This window comes from Miniopterus schreibersii, assembly GCF_964146895.1.
Source record: "Miniopterus schreibersii genome assembly, chromosome: 12".
NCBI classification, from domain to species: Eukaryota; Metazoa; Chordata; class Mammalia; order Chiroptera; family Miniopteridae; genus Miniopterus; species Miniopterus schreibersii.
Window position 1 is genome coordinate 26952598 of NC_138112.1, and position 16394 is coordinate 26968991.

The window sequence follows — 16394 nt, forward strand, 5'->3', positions numbered from 1 at the left end:
TAGATTTCATTTTCTAATTTTATTTATAAAACATCCTTATTATAATTTTATCTTTAAATACAATGCTGCTTTTTTTTACAGCAAGTTGGGATTGACAGAGGTGATATACCAGACCTTTCACAGGTAAGTATGTTTTTATAATATCAATTCACTATCTTTTATGTATTGCTAGGTGCTAAGGGCACAAGATGACTAATATGCAGCCCATGCTGTCAAGGAGATCAGTGTAATTTTTCCTGACAGATTTCAATGTTTTGATGTATTGGTGATGATTGTTCTAACATGACCACATAGGGTGATCTATTCACCTCTTATATTGGTGGAGCTAACCACAGCTATACCATTCCTTTAGTTTATTATTTTTAATCTCTCTTTCCTGTCATCATTGTCAAAAGAAAGAACTGAACTTAGAGAATGGTATTTTAAAACAAAATGTGCACTATACTATTGATAGAGAATTTTTTTCCAATTTGTTTCCTCTGACAGGAAGGATACAAGACAAACACCCAGTTTGCTTGAGTTTTAAAAGGATATTTCCTTTGCCCCACTTGAAGATAGAGAATTATTTTATACAGGATTTATGTTTCCTGTTTTAAACCTTCTGCTTTGGCTATTTGACTCAGGTAGGAGTATTAAATAGGGATAAACCTCAAAGCATGATATTGGAAGAAGAGAGCAGGGCTTTGTTCATCTGTTTGACTCCTAGCTGTGCCGTTAGCTTACCCTGTGATTTGGGGAAGTTATTCTCTATGCTTCAATGTCATCATCTCTAAAATGGAGAAATTACAATACCCACCTCATAAGGTAGTTGGGGTGATTAAATGAATTAACACCTAAAACACAACATTAAGCACTCAGTGTTAACTATTATTATATTGTTTTCATCATCATCTTCAAAAATTTTTCTAGGAAAGAAACTTTAAACCTGTATTTTCCCCTGGCTCTTTCTGTTTTGTTTGTTTGCTTGTTTATCGAGTATTAAGAATGAAAGTACCTGGCATAAACTATCCTTATAACATTTTTATCATCTCTCTCCTTAATAGAATCTTTTGCCTTATTTTAAATTGTTCTGGGACATCTTTAAATAATGGTCTTGGCTTTATTTCTCTGTACTCGATTGTTCTGATTCATCCCTTTGATCTCTAGCCAAGAGTACACAACAGATCTAGTTATGGGTTATATGTAAATAAAACACTGCATTTGAGATAAATTGACCTCATTAAGTTTAAGTACATTATTGTGGGCTAAATGTAAGAGTCATGCTAGAACAATACATAATATAAACTGATTTGGCAGTTTCAAATTCCCCATTACCCCATTTGTCCTCTCACCTTCACCTATCTTTTGTTTTAAAAACATAAGCCCCAGGCCACACTGTCATGTGTCTGTACTTTATCCATGCTTGAAATTGAGTAGGGTTGGCCAGCTTCCTGACCCTCCTTCCCTTTTCATTGATGATTTCTGAGTGATTCAGAAATTTTTCATAAGTGAACTAAAACAAAGCTATTTATACTTCAGGGAAGATAACAGTGGTTATGTACAAGAGTGGAAATTCGAGATTACTTATTCTTTGTTATAAATTGTTCTTTTTAAGATGTGAAACATCACATTTCCTTCACTCGCTGTAAAGTGGGTTTGACTTAAAAAAATAGCAAGATATATTCAAAAGGAGTTTTGGAAATAGCTATCACTTATCATAACATTGGTAATTGAATATTTGTAAACCTCAGCTTAAATCTTTCAGAAAAATGTTAATTAGTTTAAATGACCACAATTTTAGTTTAGGATTTTATAGCATAGTAGCTAATATCTAGGCTTTCAGGTCAGATGTTGGCTCCTGCTATGTATCAGATATGTAACTTAATTTTCACCATCTCAGGTCCTTTATTGGTATACTAGTATAGTGTCTTCCTCATCGTGATTTATACAAAGTAGCTAGCACAGTGCCTGTTGTGTTATAAGAACTTTTAAAATTTTAACTGCTGTCATCAACATTCTCATCATCTCTGATAATAGTTCTTGGGACAGTACTTTGCCTGCTGATTTTGCAAATGTTTTGTTGGGGTTGGGTGAGTTGCACGTGTTCTCAGTTCAATGTAGAAGTTAATGTTATAATCTAATATTTTTGGTTTTAATTGATTTTCTACTGTATCTGCTTTGTGCTAAAGTCTTGATAGAAGGAAATTGTTCAAGTCATAATTGTTAGAGAAATTAGCTAGTATTGCCCCTTCCAGCTATTGGTAGGTCCCTGTAATCCAGAAACTCTGTATCTCAATATTTGGGGTAATTAAATGCCACTGATGCATTTGCTTCACTTAGTAACAGTTCCTTCTCAGATTTTTAGAAAGGTATCCTTTTGAGAGTAATTAACTCTTTATATTGAGATTTGCCATATAACCTAAGAATGTAAAAGCTAGTCTTTTTTTTTTTTTTTTTTAATTGAGGTAAAGACCATTTCAGTGAAATTTGATAACTATAAACATTTGTGTAATCAACACACCGTTCAAGATATACATCAATTCTATCACCCCAATTCTTGTTTGCCCTTCCAGTCACTCCCTAGTTCTCTCCATGCAAACCACTGTTTTGATTTCTAATAGTGTAATTTTATCAGATCTTGACTTTAATATGAATGGAATCATGCAAATATTCTTGTGTCTCGCTTCGTTTATCATAGTGTTTTGAGATCTGTCCATGTTGTTGAATGTACATTAAATCATTCTTCTTTATTGATGCATAGTATTTCATTGTCCAGATTTACCACAATTTTGTTCATGTATTTTTCAAATGATGGACTTTTGGATTTTTTGCAGTTTTTTACTATTATAAGTAAAGCTACTTAAAATATTCTTGAATTCTTTTCCACAAGTATTTTCTTGTAAAGATACACTTTTATATTTCTTGGGTGAATAATTAGGAATGGAATTGGGTAATTAAGGTAGATGTATATTTAACTTTATAAAAAACATCTAGATCGTTTTTTAAGGTGGATCTACTCCCATCAGCATTGTATGAGAGTTGCAGTTATTCCATATCTTCACCAACATTTTGTTGCTAGTCTATTTAACTCTAGCCATTATAGTTGGTAAGAAGCTGTATCTCATTGTGATTTTAATTTTAATTTCCTTGATGTTAGTCTTCAGGTTCATTTATCAATAATTATTCACAAATTACTCATGCGGTACTTATTAAGTACCAGGAACATGCCCAAAAGTATGTCTAGCTTTTAGGAGTATGGTTCTCTTTAAAATTCAAATAAGTTAAATATTTAAAAAATTAAATTCTTTTGGGATCCTCTTAAGTGTTTCATGTTTACATAATCTTAGTTTTCGTATTTTTGATTATGTTTATTAATACCCCTTACTAGGTTATGCTTATATAATAAAAATAATAGTGTCATTCTTAGGTCCCTAAAACTCCATTGTTAATTAGTTCATGAGGAATATAACTATTTTTGTTTCTCTCCTGTGTCAGATGATACTTGATTTATTTTGACCAATGGCCTGATTATCATGAAAGTCTTCATATTTGTATAATTTCAGGCCCCTAGCAGTCTTCTTGATGCTTTGGAACAACATTTAGCTTCCTTGGAAGGAAAGAAAATCAAAGATTCTACAGCTGCAAGCAGGTACATTGTTGTTCTGAGGGCAAAGAGCAGGAGTGATGTTTCTGAGAGAGTAGATGAATCCAGCTCAAGTTCCAAGTTATTTAATGTCTCTTTATCTTGATTTAATCACTTATAAAATGGGTTTAATGATAGTATCAACCTCGTAGAATTGCTATCAAGGATTAAATGGGTTAATACGTATAAATTTTTGGACTATTTCCTGAGCTTCAATAAATGTTAGCATCCGTTAAGGTGATGACAGTGACTACTTGGTCTAGAATTGTGTTCATAGTGTAAATAGTTCTTTTAAAGATGATGATTCATTGACTCATATGATGTTCTATAATTATAAATTGTTTTTTTACAAATTTTATTAACCTGCATAATAGCCCTGTGAAGTACGCAAGTAGTAACTTGGCCTCACACCTAGGATGTCTGACATCAAATTTTACCATCTTTCTATAATGCCAGTTCATGGGGTTGATTGTTGACATACTATATTTTAATCAGTCTATTAGGCTGATTTCTAAGATGAAGACCAATTAACCTAGCAAATTGAAAGTAACACAGACCATCTCACATCAACCTTGTAACATGATTTCTGTGTTGGGTAGTGACTTGAATAATTGCCATGTATTCTTATGAAGATTTCCTTTTAATAGTACGAAAAAGTTTGTACGAAGTATAATGAGAACCTTGTTTTTAGACTTTTTTTGATAGTTGTTTCAGAATTTGGTATCTTTTGTTTTTAGCAACAAAATTTAATTTGTAAAGGAAAATGTTGTTACTGAGTTTTAATAGTTTTTAATTCCAGATATGCTCTTTGAATTTTATAGTAGGTTTTTAGAAGTATAAGCCAAAATTATAAGTCCCAGAGATTTGAGAAAGTAATGAAAAATAAAGCCAAGTAGTTCAGATAGACTAAAAATTTGTTGTGTTTCTTGCCTTGGTTGGGTGGCTCAGTTGGTTGGAGCATCATCCTGTACACCACAAAAGGTTTCAGGTTTGATTCCTGGTCAGGGCGCATACCTAGGTTGCAAGTTTGATCCACCGTCAGGGTGTGTACAGGAGGCAACAAATTGATGTTTCTCTTACATCGATGTTTCTTTCTTAAAAAATCAATAAGAACATCCCCAGGTGAGGATTTAAAAAAATTTTGTTGGGTTTCTTGCATTTCTGTTGCAACTATATTACTCTTTCCTTGTCTTCTGAATTGTATCTTTATATTGGCTCATTTATAAAATTAATTTTACATAAAATTTAGTTTTGCCATTAATGTGCTCAGAGTAGAAATTAATGATGTTTGGTATATGATAAAAGGGACATGAGTAAAGGTCGTTATTTCAGGTCAGCATTCTTTGCCACCTGGGTTTATTTTACCCAGAATTAACATTTGGGAATTTAATGTTGGTGCTTATAGTATTGGTAAGATTTTGATATAAGGGAAAGGAGGCAGCTTACTATGAATCTGCCAGTGAGAGATAATGCATTGTGCATGCCTAATATGAAAAGGAAATTCTAACTTGGCAAAAGGGTAACAGATAGAAAGTAGGTGCCAGATGGACCAGTGACTGGAATGAAATTGATCTTCCTTTGAAGGATCCTGTGGTCCTCTGGGAACAACATCTGAGTATTATAAGGGAAACATACCTAGACACATTATTTATTACTGGTACTCATGTTTTACTGTCCCTGTAGTAGCTCTGCCAAAACCTAGACTGTAAATTAGCAGAGAGCCATTTCCTGTGAGAAACTTCAGTATTTTTTACTGATCAAGGTTTTCCTGGGAGTATGTGAGCTTTTTCCTAACTTGAGGTTTGGAATAGGCATTTTCTCTCACATTTATTGTGAACCCTTTCCAAAATCTAACATTTACTTTAAAAAGAGGGAATGTATGGCCCTGGCCGGTGTGGTTAAGTGGTTAGAGCAAGCGCCAACCCAAGCACCTAAGGGTCTCCGGTTTGATTTCTATCAAGGGCAAGTGCCTGGTTGCAGGTTCAATCCCTGGCTCTGGTTGGGGCGTGTACGTGAGGTAACCAATTGATGTGTCTCTCTCACACTGATGCTTCCTCCCCAAAAAATCAATGAAAAAAAAATCAGGTAAGGATTAACGACAACTAAAAGAGTGAATGAGTGTAAATCATCTAATTGCTAATTATTCTCTAGGTTTTTGGGTAAAATATTTCATATGAAGTACTGCTTTTGACTTCATAAGTTCATAATTATAGTGCCTGTTGGCTGCCAGATCATTTCATAACCAGGTTGTAATGTGAAATGTTTGACAGAAAGCCAAATTAACCTTTATCCAATTATTTTAGGGCGACAACACTTTCCAATGCAGTCTCTTCCCTGGCAAGTACTGGCCTGTCTCTTACCAAAGTGGATGAAAGGGAAAAGCAGGCAGCATTAGAGGAAGAACAGGCTCGTTTAAAAGCTTTAAAGGTAGGTGTGTGCATTCTTTTTACTGGGAAAAACAAGTACCAGGTATTCATAAAATAATTAGGATCTCTGTAGAGACTAACAGTATTTAATGTATAATTGTCCAAATGGGGTAAAACTCAGTACATAGTCTAATTTTTCGTCCTGAAATTGAATGACTGATAAACAGAATACCTTTCTGCTAGCAGAACAAAGTTAGAAAATGCTTTTGTTTAGAGGACATATAAACAAATCTGGCTTCTGGATTTCTTATGGTAGTAACCTTTCTTAACAGGAACAACGCCTAAAAGAACTTGCAAAGAAACCTCATACCTCTTTAACAACTGCAGCCTCTCCTGTGTCCACCTCAGCAGGGGGTATAATGACTGCACCAGCCATTGACATGTTTTCTACTCCTAGTTCTTCTAACAGGTAGGTGGAGAGATTAAAGATTTCCTTTGAATACTTAAAGACTTCTTTCTAATAGAAAATTTGCAGAGCTTTTTAGATTTGATTTATCATTTGTAATCACAAATTCATACAAAGGAGGTGCTGATAAATGGTGATAGAGGTATGATAACTAAATATAAAGTGATAAGAGTTTGTATTTTGCCTATTTGAGAAATGGAAGAGGGCTAAGTTACAAATTTATACTGACTGGAATGGGGTCATTATCTCTTGGCAAACATTTCATTGTATAAAAATTAATTTAAACACATTTATGAGGTACCTAATTGTTCAAGACCCCTTATAACTCTTGGAGACACATGCACATACACACACACACACACACACACACACATGTACGGGTATGATATGTATTTCAAAATATCCTTTCATCAGATATTCAGTGTCTTTCATGTCTATTCCCTGGTGTTAAACTCAGTAATTTGGAACACAGTAAGAGTTTACTTGCCAGATTTCTGTGGTGTTGAAGTCTGCCAGACCAACATTAATAATCTTGTTGCTTAATTTAAGCTACTTAACAATGGAAATATAATATTTCCAGGCAAATTAAAATAATTGGCTTTTTCAAATCTGTTCTTTTACCTCACAGTGGTTTAAAGTAGAAATGTGGAAGTCAGTTTGTGGTTTCAATCCTGGTTCTGTTATTTCATAATCTTTTTTTTTAAACCTCAGATTCCAAATAAGATAATGTATGGTATAGGTCGGGGTGTCTCTATTAAGCAAGCATCTGAATCCCCTGGAGGGTTAATTAAACCACCAATTTCTTAGCCCCGCCCTGAGCTTCTGATTCAGTGGTGTGGGGTGTGGACTAAGATTTTCATTTCCGGTAGGCTTCCAAATAGAATTTAGCACAGTGTTTAGCACATGGTAAATGCACCAGAAAGAGTGAGAGAGTTTTTTTGTTGGCTTGCTTTTCTTTGATTTTATTTTTTTTACTGTTTATTTTATTTTTAATATATCTTTATTGATTTCAGAGAGAGGGAGAGGAAGAGAGAGAGAGAAACATCAGTGATTAGAGAGTCATTGATCTGCTGCCTCCTGCACGCACCCCATTGGGGATCAAGCCCGCAACCTGTGCATGTGTCCTGACTGGGAATCAAACCGTGATCTCTTGGATCCTAGGTCGATGCTCAGCTGCTGAGCCACGGCCGGCTGGACCATTTATTTTATTAACTCATCCTTGAAAAGTCTTCCCTCCCACCCCGACTCCTGTAACAGCTCAGTGTAACTTTTATTAGCTCAACTGCTACCTGCTCCCTAAAATCTTAGCTGTTTGGTAAATTTAGTTATGTGTTTTTCTTTCAGCTATATTTTTTGTTTTTGTATGCTGCTTTCCTTAATCCCCTGTAAAGTGACATTGAACCCATTAAGTGTCAAGTTTTCCACTTGGAGACCTTGAAAAGAAGTCTGTTTTAGGGGAGATGAGTGGAAAAGAATGTTGAATGTTTGAGGATGAAACAAATATTAGATAAAGAACTAATTTGACTAAGTTTTATTTCACTTAATATACTCAAACATTTTCACCTTTTTAATAGTAATTGAGGACAAATCTTACAGCTTATTACAGAATGCTTATTGCATATTCTAAATGCATTTGTATTTTTACTTATCTCCATATAAAATGATTTTTTATACCTAAAAGACACGTCTTTACAACAGTTTTTAGTGTAAGATAAAAGTGATCCATGCTGTGCTACACACAATGCTTCAGTTAATGGCAATTCTAGGATCTTTTTTTGAGTAGTTATTCCTTAATTACGTAAAAGTCTTGTGGTAAGAAATGTACCATATAAGCAGTCCCCCATGGAGTTGCACAATGGGTGGCTCCGTTATACATTTATAATCATATATGCATGTATGATTTTTTCCCTGTGTAACTGATATGTTTGGATTATGAAACAGTAGAGATGAGGTTAACAGATATTTTACTTTGTGTAGGGGTATTGGTATTGCAAATGCAATTGAAGTTCTTTAAAGATTAAAAGTAAAAACAAATTTTCTTTAAAAGAAAATTAAATGGCCATGATGTTTCATATTTTGAATCATGTCATTTAAGTTCATTCATTTCAATAAGGAAATCAGTATTTTACTGGGGAAGTTATTGATCCTTTCCTGAAGGGTTATTATTATTTGAATTCTATGTAAACTGAAGATGTGGTACTTGTTGCCATTGTTATCTTGCTGAAACTGTTCCTTCTTTTGAGATTTACATTATTGGGTCTTTCAGTTTTCTTTTTAATGTCCTTATTTACTTGGGCAAGAGAAGGGAGTGGCTAATGTAGCAGTTTACCTAATAAATAAATCATCTTTTCAAAATATCTTCCTAGCTCATCAAAGCTACCAAGTGATTTGCTTGATTTGCAACAGCCAACGTTTCACCCACCTGTACTTTCTATGTCAACTGCTTCTCAGGTAGCAAGTACATGGGGAGGTAAGCATTAATGCATTCTACTCCGTATTCTGTGGTATTTTACTTATTTGTATAGTTTTGATTATACTTGATACATGAGGACTTTTAAAGTATTTAAAATATTAAAATGCCCTTTGAAGACATTTTTTAAAATTTATAAATGTAATTTTGGAGTTCATGTTCAATTAAATTATGAAATGAGGTTTAATGAAGAAGGACCAAATCTATGTATAAAATTATTCTTTCAATGTTCAATTTCTAGTCCAGAAAATGTGTAATAGTCATTTTACATTTGGTACAGAAAAAAAAAAATTACTTTCTGGGGAGAAAACTCATCTTGTGTAAGTATATGATAAAGTTCTAATAAAACTCAGATGGTGTTATCAGGCAATGAACTATGTTCTGACCAGGAATGTTGTGGCAAACTATGCTTCTTGTATTTAAAATGTTGATTTAATTCAAAGATTTTCCCCTAGTACCAGCAGGAATGTTTGCTGCCCTTCAGTAGTACTTTGATGACAATATCATGACCATGACCATGGCATCTTTAAAGGAGTCAGCCTAGTCCATGTCAGTTTTTAAGCAGTTTTGCTTAGACATTTATTAGTATGTTTTCAAATCAATTTCTTTGATTAGTTTTGATGCTTCTGTTTGTATATTATGTAAGTATTATTTTACAAACACTCAAAAAATTATTTGGTAGGGAAAGGAGATATTCTGAGAAAGGACACTGTCTAGAGAACTATAGAGAATGGTAAACTTACTTTAAAATTTATATGTGGCTTATATGTAAAATCTGAATTGATTGGCTTACCTCATATCAAAGATAAATTAAAGAACATAGTGAATTTTTATGATATATGCATTAGACTTTTTTCATTTTTATTTTAATAATTTGAGTTTTAAGAACTTTTATGTTTTTTTAAATATTTCTTAAGGTTCTTTTTGTATAATAGAGCATAATTTATTTGAATACAGAAGTTTTAAAATATTTTTTTCAGTGCTATATTACCAATGTCTGATTTATAATAGGTACTTTGTAAATATTTGTTGAGTGGGCATTTTCTTTTTTTCTAGACTAGTTATTTCTGGTTCATAATATAGGTCAGGGAACAGGAATAGTGAAACATTGAAACACTAGATTTTTAGACTGATTTTGTGAGTGATAACTTGATTTTGCAAGTAATAATTAAAAACTAGTGGTCTCTGAAGGCAAGTTTAAGTTAGCTAAATCTTAAGATCTGGGAGTAGTAGTTTCTAAAAATTATAAGCTAGTTTAAAGTCAATAAATATTTTAGAATTATTTACCTGAATGAACTGTAGATAGCTAATTCAGATTTAGAAAGGAGTTTCTTAACATCCTAGTGATAAGTCCTAGTTTTAGGATTTTTAATCTGCCAAAACTTACATGCTTATATTTTGCTTATTGTGTATTGCTTTAGAAAAAGGTAGTAGAATTAACATGACCATTTGAGCTGTTTCAGCTTGTTTCCCTTTAAAAAAAAAAGAGTTTTTCTAAATTAAGGCTGAAAAGTTGCCTTTCTCAATAGATGAAAAATTTTATAGAAGCCTAATGAGAACTAATATAACATTTCAAAAAAACTTCACTCTGAAATTGTTTTGTCTAGACACCATATACAATTAATTCTAACAATGACAAGTTAAAGTTTTTGCTTGGAATAATTTTGAGCTCATATATAAAGGCAAATAAACTATTATCATAGGAGAATAATTTTAAGTAATTTCAGCCTGTAAGAATTGTTCTGTCTCCTGTTATGAGAAATATTCCATAGCAGTCTGTTTGTGAATATAATATGTTGGAATACATTTAATTGTGTTTTATTTTTCTGTTTTTGGTTATTTTGCCTTATGTACTATTTTCATCAAAATTTTCCCCATATTTTAACATTAGGCTCGCTGTGTACAAGTGAAACTATTTAAAGTGTTAAAAATATAAATCAAGTATAGTGGTAGCAAGTACAGAGGTAGAAAAGTTAATCATTACATATGAGGAAAGGATGGTGATCTTTACTGTGAACTCCTCAATGTAAGAAGAATTAAATCTTGTCTTGACTTTCATATAAAGATACTTGGCTTCCGAGTTGGTGATAATTTTAGAGTTTTGACTTCTGCATATTGGATAGTTTAAGAGTATTTTAAGCAAAATTTTTGAATGCTTCCTAACTTAATCAGTGTATTGTTCATCTTCATGCCAATCAGATTAAGATTTTTTACTTTATTCTTAAAATTAAAGTTAGACTGAGATAAGTTAATAAATCTTATATATAAAAAGCTTTGATCATAGTGATAAATCTTTAAAAGGTTTTGAAATGAATCATTTACCTGTATATTTGAAATACGTAACATTTTAACATCTTGCTGCTTTAATAGCATGTGACAACACAAAAATAATTATTTTTGATGATTCTCAAATCTCATTCTATGCTTCTCTTGCTTTTCATTTGCTAAAAATGGATGTTAACATATTTGGTATTTAATTTCGTTCTTACCATAAGCACCACAGAGATGATGTATATTCCCAGTCACAGATAGGTTAGTGATACAGAGTTAAAGGGAAGTAAGGGTTGTATGTTTATGTGAAAGGCATTTAAGATTCCACCGAAGAGAAAGAGAACACAAGCTTTTCTGTTCCTCTCATTGCTTTATTAATGAGCCTTTGATTTTTTTCAAGAAATGGTCTGGAGTCTAAATAAGCACTTGGTATTGAATACTAATATCTGAGAAGATTTAAGTTCTCATCACTAAGAAGACTTTGAGTTACAACAGATCTAAAAATATGCATTATTATCAATTCAGTATACTGTGTATATTTTAAGCAAGATTTCTAAAGTTAATTCAGGGAAAAAAGAATCCATTTTGAAGTTTAATTTGCTTTACTTTCAGCTGTCATGAAACACACAACGTATTATGAAAAAAACTCAATTTTGTGTGTGTGAAGGGTATTTAGAATCTCAAGACTATAATATGACTGTATGGGTTCTATTTTAATCTTTTTGTTTAACTTTTTTGGATTATTTTTCTATGACTCTAGTATAACATAAAATTAAACTTCCAAATAAATAATAATAAAAAATAATGGAAAGTTTATTTTTAAAAAGTTGAAAGAATTTAAAGTTGCCAGTCTAGTGAATAAAGTTTAAGTTGGAAAATAGCTGGAACATGATTTTTTTGTTTTAATGAATGTTTTTATTATTTGTAGTATACTGTTTGTTAGAACATTAACATCATCTAGAGTACCTGTGTTTTGTAAAGTAGATTAAGAACTGGTTTTTCTTATTATTTAATAAACCTAAATACAGATGCACTTACACACGTCTGCATATTCTCCTTTAGGATGTTTTGTGTAATAGAAAATGATTGATATTATGTGCTTAGGTAAAACACTATCAATCAGTAGGACACAGATAAGCTAGTACCTTTCCCAAACATGTTTTTTCTCATTAACCAATGGATCTATTTTAAAAATATGTGTCCTTTTTTTGAATGACTTCTCTCATAGCTTCTTTTGCATAGAAAACTAGAGAGATGTTCTTTGTTGTTTATTGTCCAACAAAGTTTAAAATACTGTAAAAACTCCATGCCACTATTGCATATTTTAAAGTAGCACTTTCAACCGAACTGATCAACTCTGGGCTTCAAACGTACTGGGCTTCTTACACAAGAAGGAGTTAGAGTGGCCATCATTACATTTTATTTTAGCACAAAAAATACAGCTTATATCTATTTTCTACTTTTTATTTCTGAATTATTTTTTCTGATTCTTTTCCCTCATTGTTCCATTTATTGAAGAGTAGGGGGGTGGGAAATTTGAATAGTACACCAGTGAATTTTAATACCTTTGTAGGACTTTACTTTTAGCTGTGAATTGATATTCCATTCCATATTAATGCTTAATTCCTAGAAAGAGCCTTAAATTGATACAAAAATTAAAATTAAAATAAAAAAGATTTATTGTATTTAAGCCAATGACCTCAACGTTTTCTTTATATTTTTATTTTGTAAACAGTTGTGGGGTTTGTGGAACACTTGCCTTGAATTTATTGACTTTAAGGAAAGTATGCGTAAATCGTAGTGAATGAACTGGTCTTAGGCCATTGCAGCCTTCTTGTTGTTCCATTATACTTAAGGTAAAATATAGTGCTTGACACTGTGCAGGTACCACGCCCTTCTTCAGTGAGGGTCACAAACTAGAATATACAACAGGTTGTTGTCTTCTCATTTTTTATTGTGTTACAGGAGAAAAAATTATGACATTATATTTTGTTACTCTTTGTTTTTTCGTCTCTCCATTTACTTAAGGTAGGATGAATGGCTTTGCATTATTAGAATGAGGATTATCTTGAATAAGGTATAGGTACAGTAAATGCCTGATTCTAAAACAACTTTACATGTAGACTTTGGTAATAGTACATATATGCTAACATTCTAGTAGGGAACAGTACCTTTTTTATGTCTTCAGCAGATTTTTAAAGCCAAATCTTTAAAACTCTTAGCTTGGCCTTCAAAGCTGTTTACATCTACTAAATGGACAGTCTAGGCTCTTTTCTTAATTTTCCTAAAATCCTTACCCCCATCATTGGACCTTCATCTTTCTTATTTCGTACCTCTGAACCTATACAAGAGTTATTAACTTTCAGTAAACATTCTGTGCCACCAAAGTCAATACATGTCCCACCTAGAGAGAGGAACATGGTGTAAGGTAGGGGTGGCTGTTTTACAGAAACATAAATTATTCTTTTTTAACTACCTCACATTGGCTTCCTAACGCTGGAAAGCAGATCTACTCTTAGTATGCTACTAATAAATGGACACATAAATATTTTTTCTGAGGATACACTTTTAAATATGTTAAAATGCAGTTTTTCCATCTTGGTGATTAGGTATTTTTGCATTTAAGATTAATAAACAGTAATATAGCAGCTACTTTTCACTTTGCATCTTTTGACTAATTACAATACTAATTAATTTACTTCCTTTCTTCATTTTGTTATAATGCACTTGGACTACACAGATCCTTTCTCTGCTACTGTAGATGCTGTTGATGATGCCATTCCAAGCTTAAATCCTTTCCTCACAAAAAGTAGTGGTGATGTTCACCTTCCCATTTCTTCAGATGTATCCACTTTTACTACTAGGACACCTACTCATGAAATGTTTGTTGGTAAAGTACCATTTAACCTTTCTTTCCAATTAATGTTTATATGCCTAAGTATTTTTTTTTTACATATCTATTAATTATTTTTTAAAGCATTGCAATAATTACTTTGGATTTTAATATCAAATTTAAAAATAACTGAATAGCAATAATATAGTGAGGTTTTTAAATTGACATTAATATCCCTAATTTTATTTAATGCAAAGTTTTAGGAAACAAAATTTCCTTTGAAGTTGGACTTTTTAAAGTGTTTTGTTCTCTATCATATTATGTTGCAGTACTCAAGCTGTCTAGCATCACATGCTACATCCTGTTTATTAGTTCAAGAGAGTTGGTTATTAGGAGAGTTGGTTGAAGAGTAATAGCTCTTAAACTTACATTCGTGTTTATGTGTGCTTATATTTTTCCTCTGTATTTGTGAGGGTGGTTATATTAGTAGCTGTCTTAATCTTTTTCTTTCTTTTTGAACTGTGAATAGTACAGTTTTAGATTGTCTAATATCCATGCATACCCTCTTGTTTCTGTCTTAAGGGTCTCACTTCATTGTTGAGATAAATGAAAAGTAGAGACTGTAAAGCAATTGACTGAGTAACCTTTAATTGCAGTATAAAAATCCAATAAGCTCTGGCTGGTGTGGCTCCGTCCCATGCACCAGAAGTTTCATTGGTTCAATTTCCAGTCAGGGCACATGCCCAGGTTTCAAGTTCAATCCCCAGTAGGGAGCGTGCAAAAGGCAGCCGATCGATGTTTCTGTCTCTCTCTCTCCCTCTCCCTTCCTCTCTCTGAAATCAATAAAAACATATTTTTTAAAAATCCATTGAAAGGCAAAATTTCACACCAAAATTATACAAGAGTAAATTCAAAACCAAAATGGTTTTGAATCCTGCTAAAAAGATGTTAAATTTCCTTTAGAAGATGGTGAAACTGCTTTTATATAATTCAACAAAATAGTTTAAGGTGACACAAATTTAAATCTTTGATTAAAGCAGCGTGTAGAAAGTCATCTATCTACCTTAGATATAGATCATGTGGCTACACTCTGAATATTCTGTTAGATATATCTGAAAGAGAGAGAAGAAGGGAGGGGACTAGAAAGCAGTAGTTGGAGATTTGAGGACATTCCAAGGCAGGTGCTCTAGTTATATATAACTAATTTGATAGCTCCAAAGTGTAATCATTTATTGCAGTAATTCCTTCATGTCATTGTATTGCATAAAAATTATATAAAAAGTGGTTGAAACTAAATTTCACATTTTGTTACTCTTTAGAAAATTTGTCAAATGGAGTACCTAATTTGCTTAATAATAAGGGGTTATTAGAGTTATCCTTGGAGTATTTTTATTTCTTACAAGTTTATATTTTCTTTATATTTGCTATGTATGAACAAGTATATGTTTAGTAAATATGGTTGTATCTTCTTAGTCAGCTTTCTTAATTTGGAGATATGAACAGATATGTCTTTGCTTTGGGGCCATGTTTAGGTTAGAACAGTGCATGGGCTTCAGGCTCTCACATCTGTATTCACTGAAGAGGGACAGGATGGAGGGCAGTAACCTTAAGCTAAAGGTCCTGGCTATTTCACATTTAAACAGAAGCAGAATTAAAAAAATTAAAAGCCACTGTTAGAGAGTTACTTAATTATTATTTTGGCTCTTCAAGGAAAGTCTGTAACAAGAGGAATATATACTAGAAACATTATTTTCCTAATGTATCTTAAGTTTAACGCCTATGGGTTGAGATAGGAGCAAGACCAGAAAAGCAGATTAGTAGAGTTGATGGCTATATACTCCAAGGTGAGTAGGAACATTTGAAAATCAAAATCCTAAAATTGGTGATTAGGAGTTTTCAAAGACCACAAGAGAATGTTTGGCCCAGCTCTCAACTCTCATAAGAGAATATTACTACCACTTTGTGGATGGATTACCTGAATCCCAGAAAAGTTAAATGCACCAAGATAACCCAGTCATTGGGAGCAAAGCCTGAAACAGCAGACCTGCAGCTTTGCTCTGCAGTACTCTTTCCCTTATGGAAGTACAGACTTTCACTTAAATCCTTATAGTCTTTTTCTGAGAGCAAATAGTACAAATGAAAGTATTAAGTATACTTTAAAAAAAAAAAATCACATCTGCAAAGTTTTGTCATTAGAGAGAAAAAGACTTATTTTTAAATTCTCATTTTTTAAAATGAAAATGAGTACAGAAGGGGAAACTAAAAATCACTTATATCGTCCTGGCCAGTTTGGCTCAGTGGTTAGAGCGTCAGCCTGCAGACTGAAGGATCTTGGGTTCCATTTCAGTTAAGGGCACGTACCTCAG

The 16394-nt window shown here is 32.6% G+C and overlaps 1 protein-coding gene across 16 annotated transcripts in view; it reads left to right on the plus strand.

Annotated features, from left to right (window-relative positions):
* PICALM (phosphatidylinositol binding clathrin assembly protein) overlaps positions 1-16394 on the plus strand; it is a 96978-nt gene that overhangs the window by 53390 nt on the left and 27194 nt on the right. For 8 of the 16 annotated variants that reach the window (XM_081153097.1, XM_081153096.1, XM_081153106.1 and 5 more), the window contains exons 8-13: positions 82-123; positions 3543-3628; positions 5926-6049; positions 6321-6457; positions 8821-8924; positions 13936-14085. In XM_081153097.1, the coding sequence (XP_081009223.1) occupies positions 82-123; positions 3543-3628; positions 5926-6049; positions 6321-6457; positions 8821-8924; positions 13936-14085 (643 nt within the window). The remainder of the gene's footprint in view (positions 1-81; positions 124-3542; positions 3629-5925; positions 6050-6320; positions 6458-8820; positions 8925-13935; positions 14086-16394) is intronic. The other 8 variants (XM_081153105.1, XM_081153109.1, XM_081153107.1 and 5 more) reach the window with 2 other exon arrangements.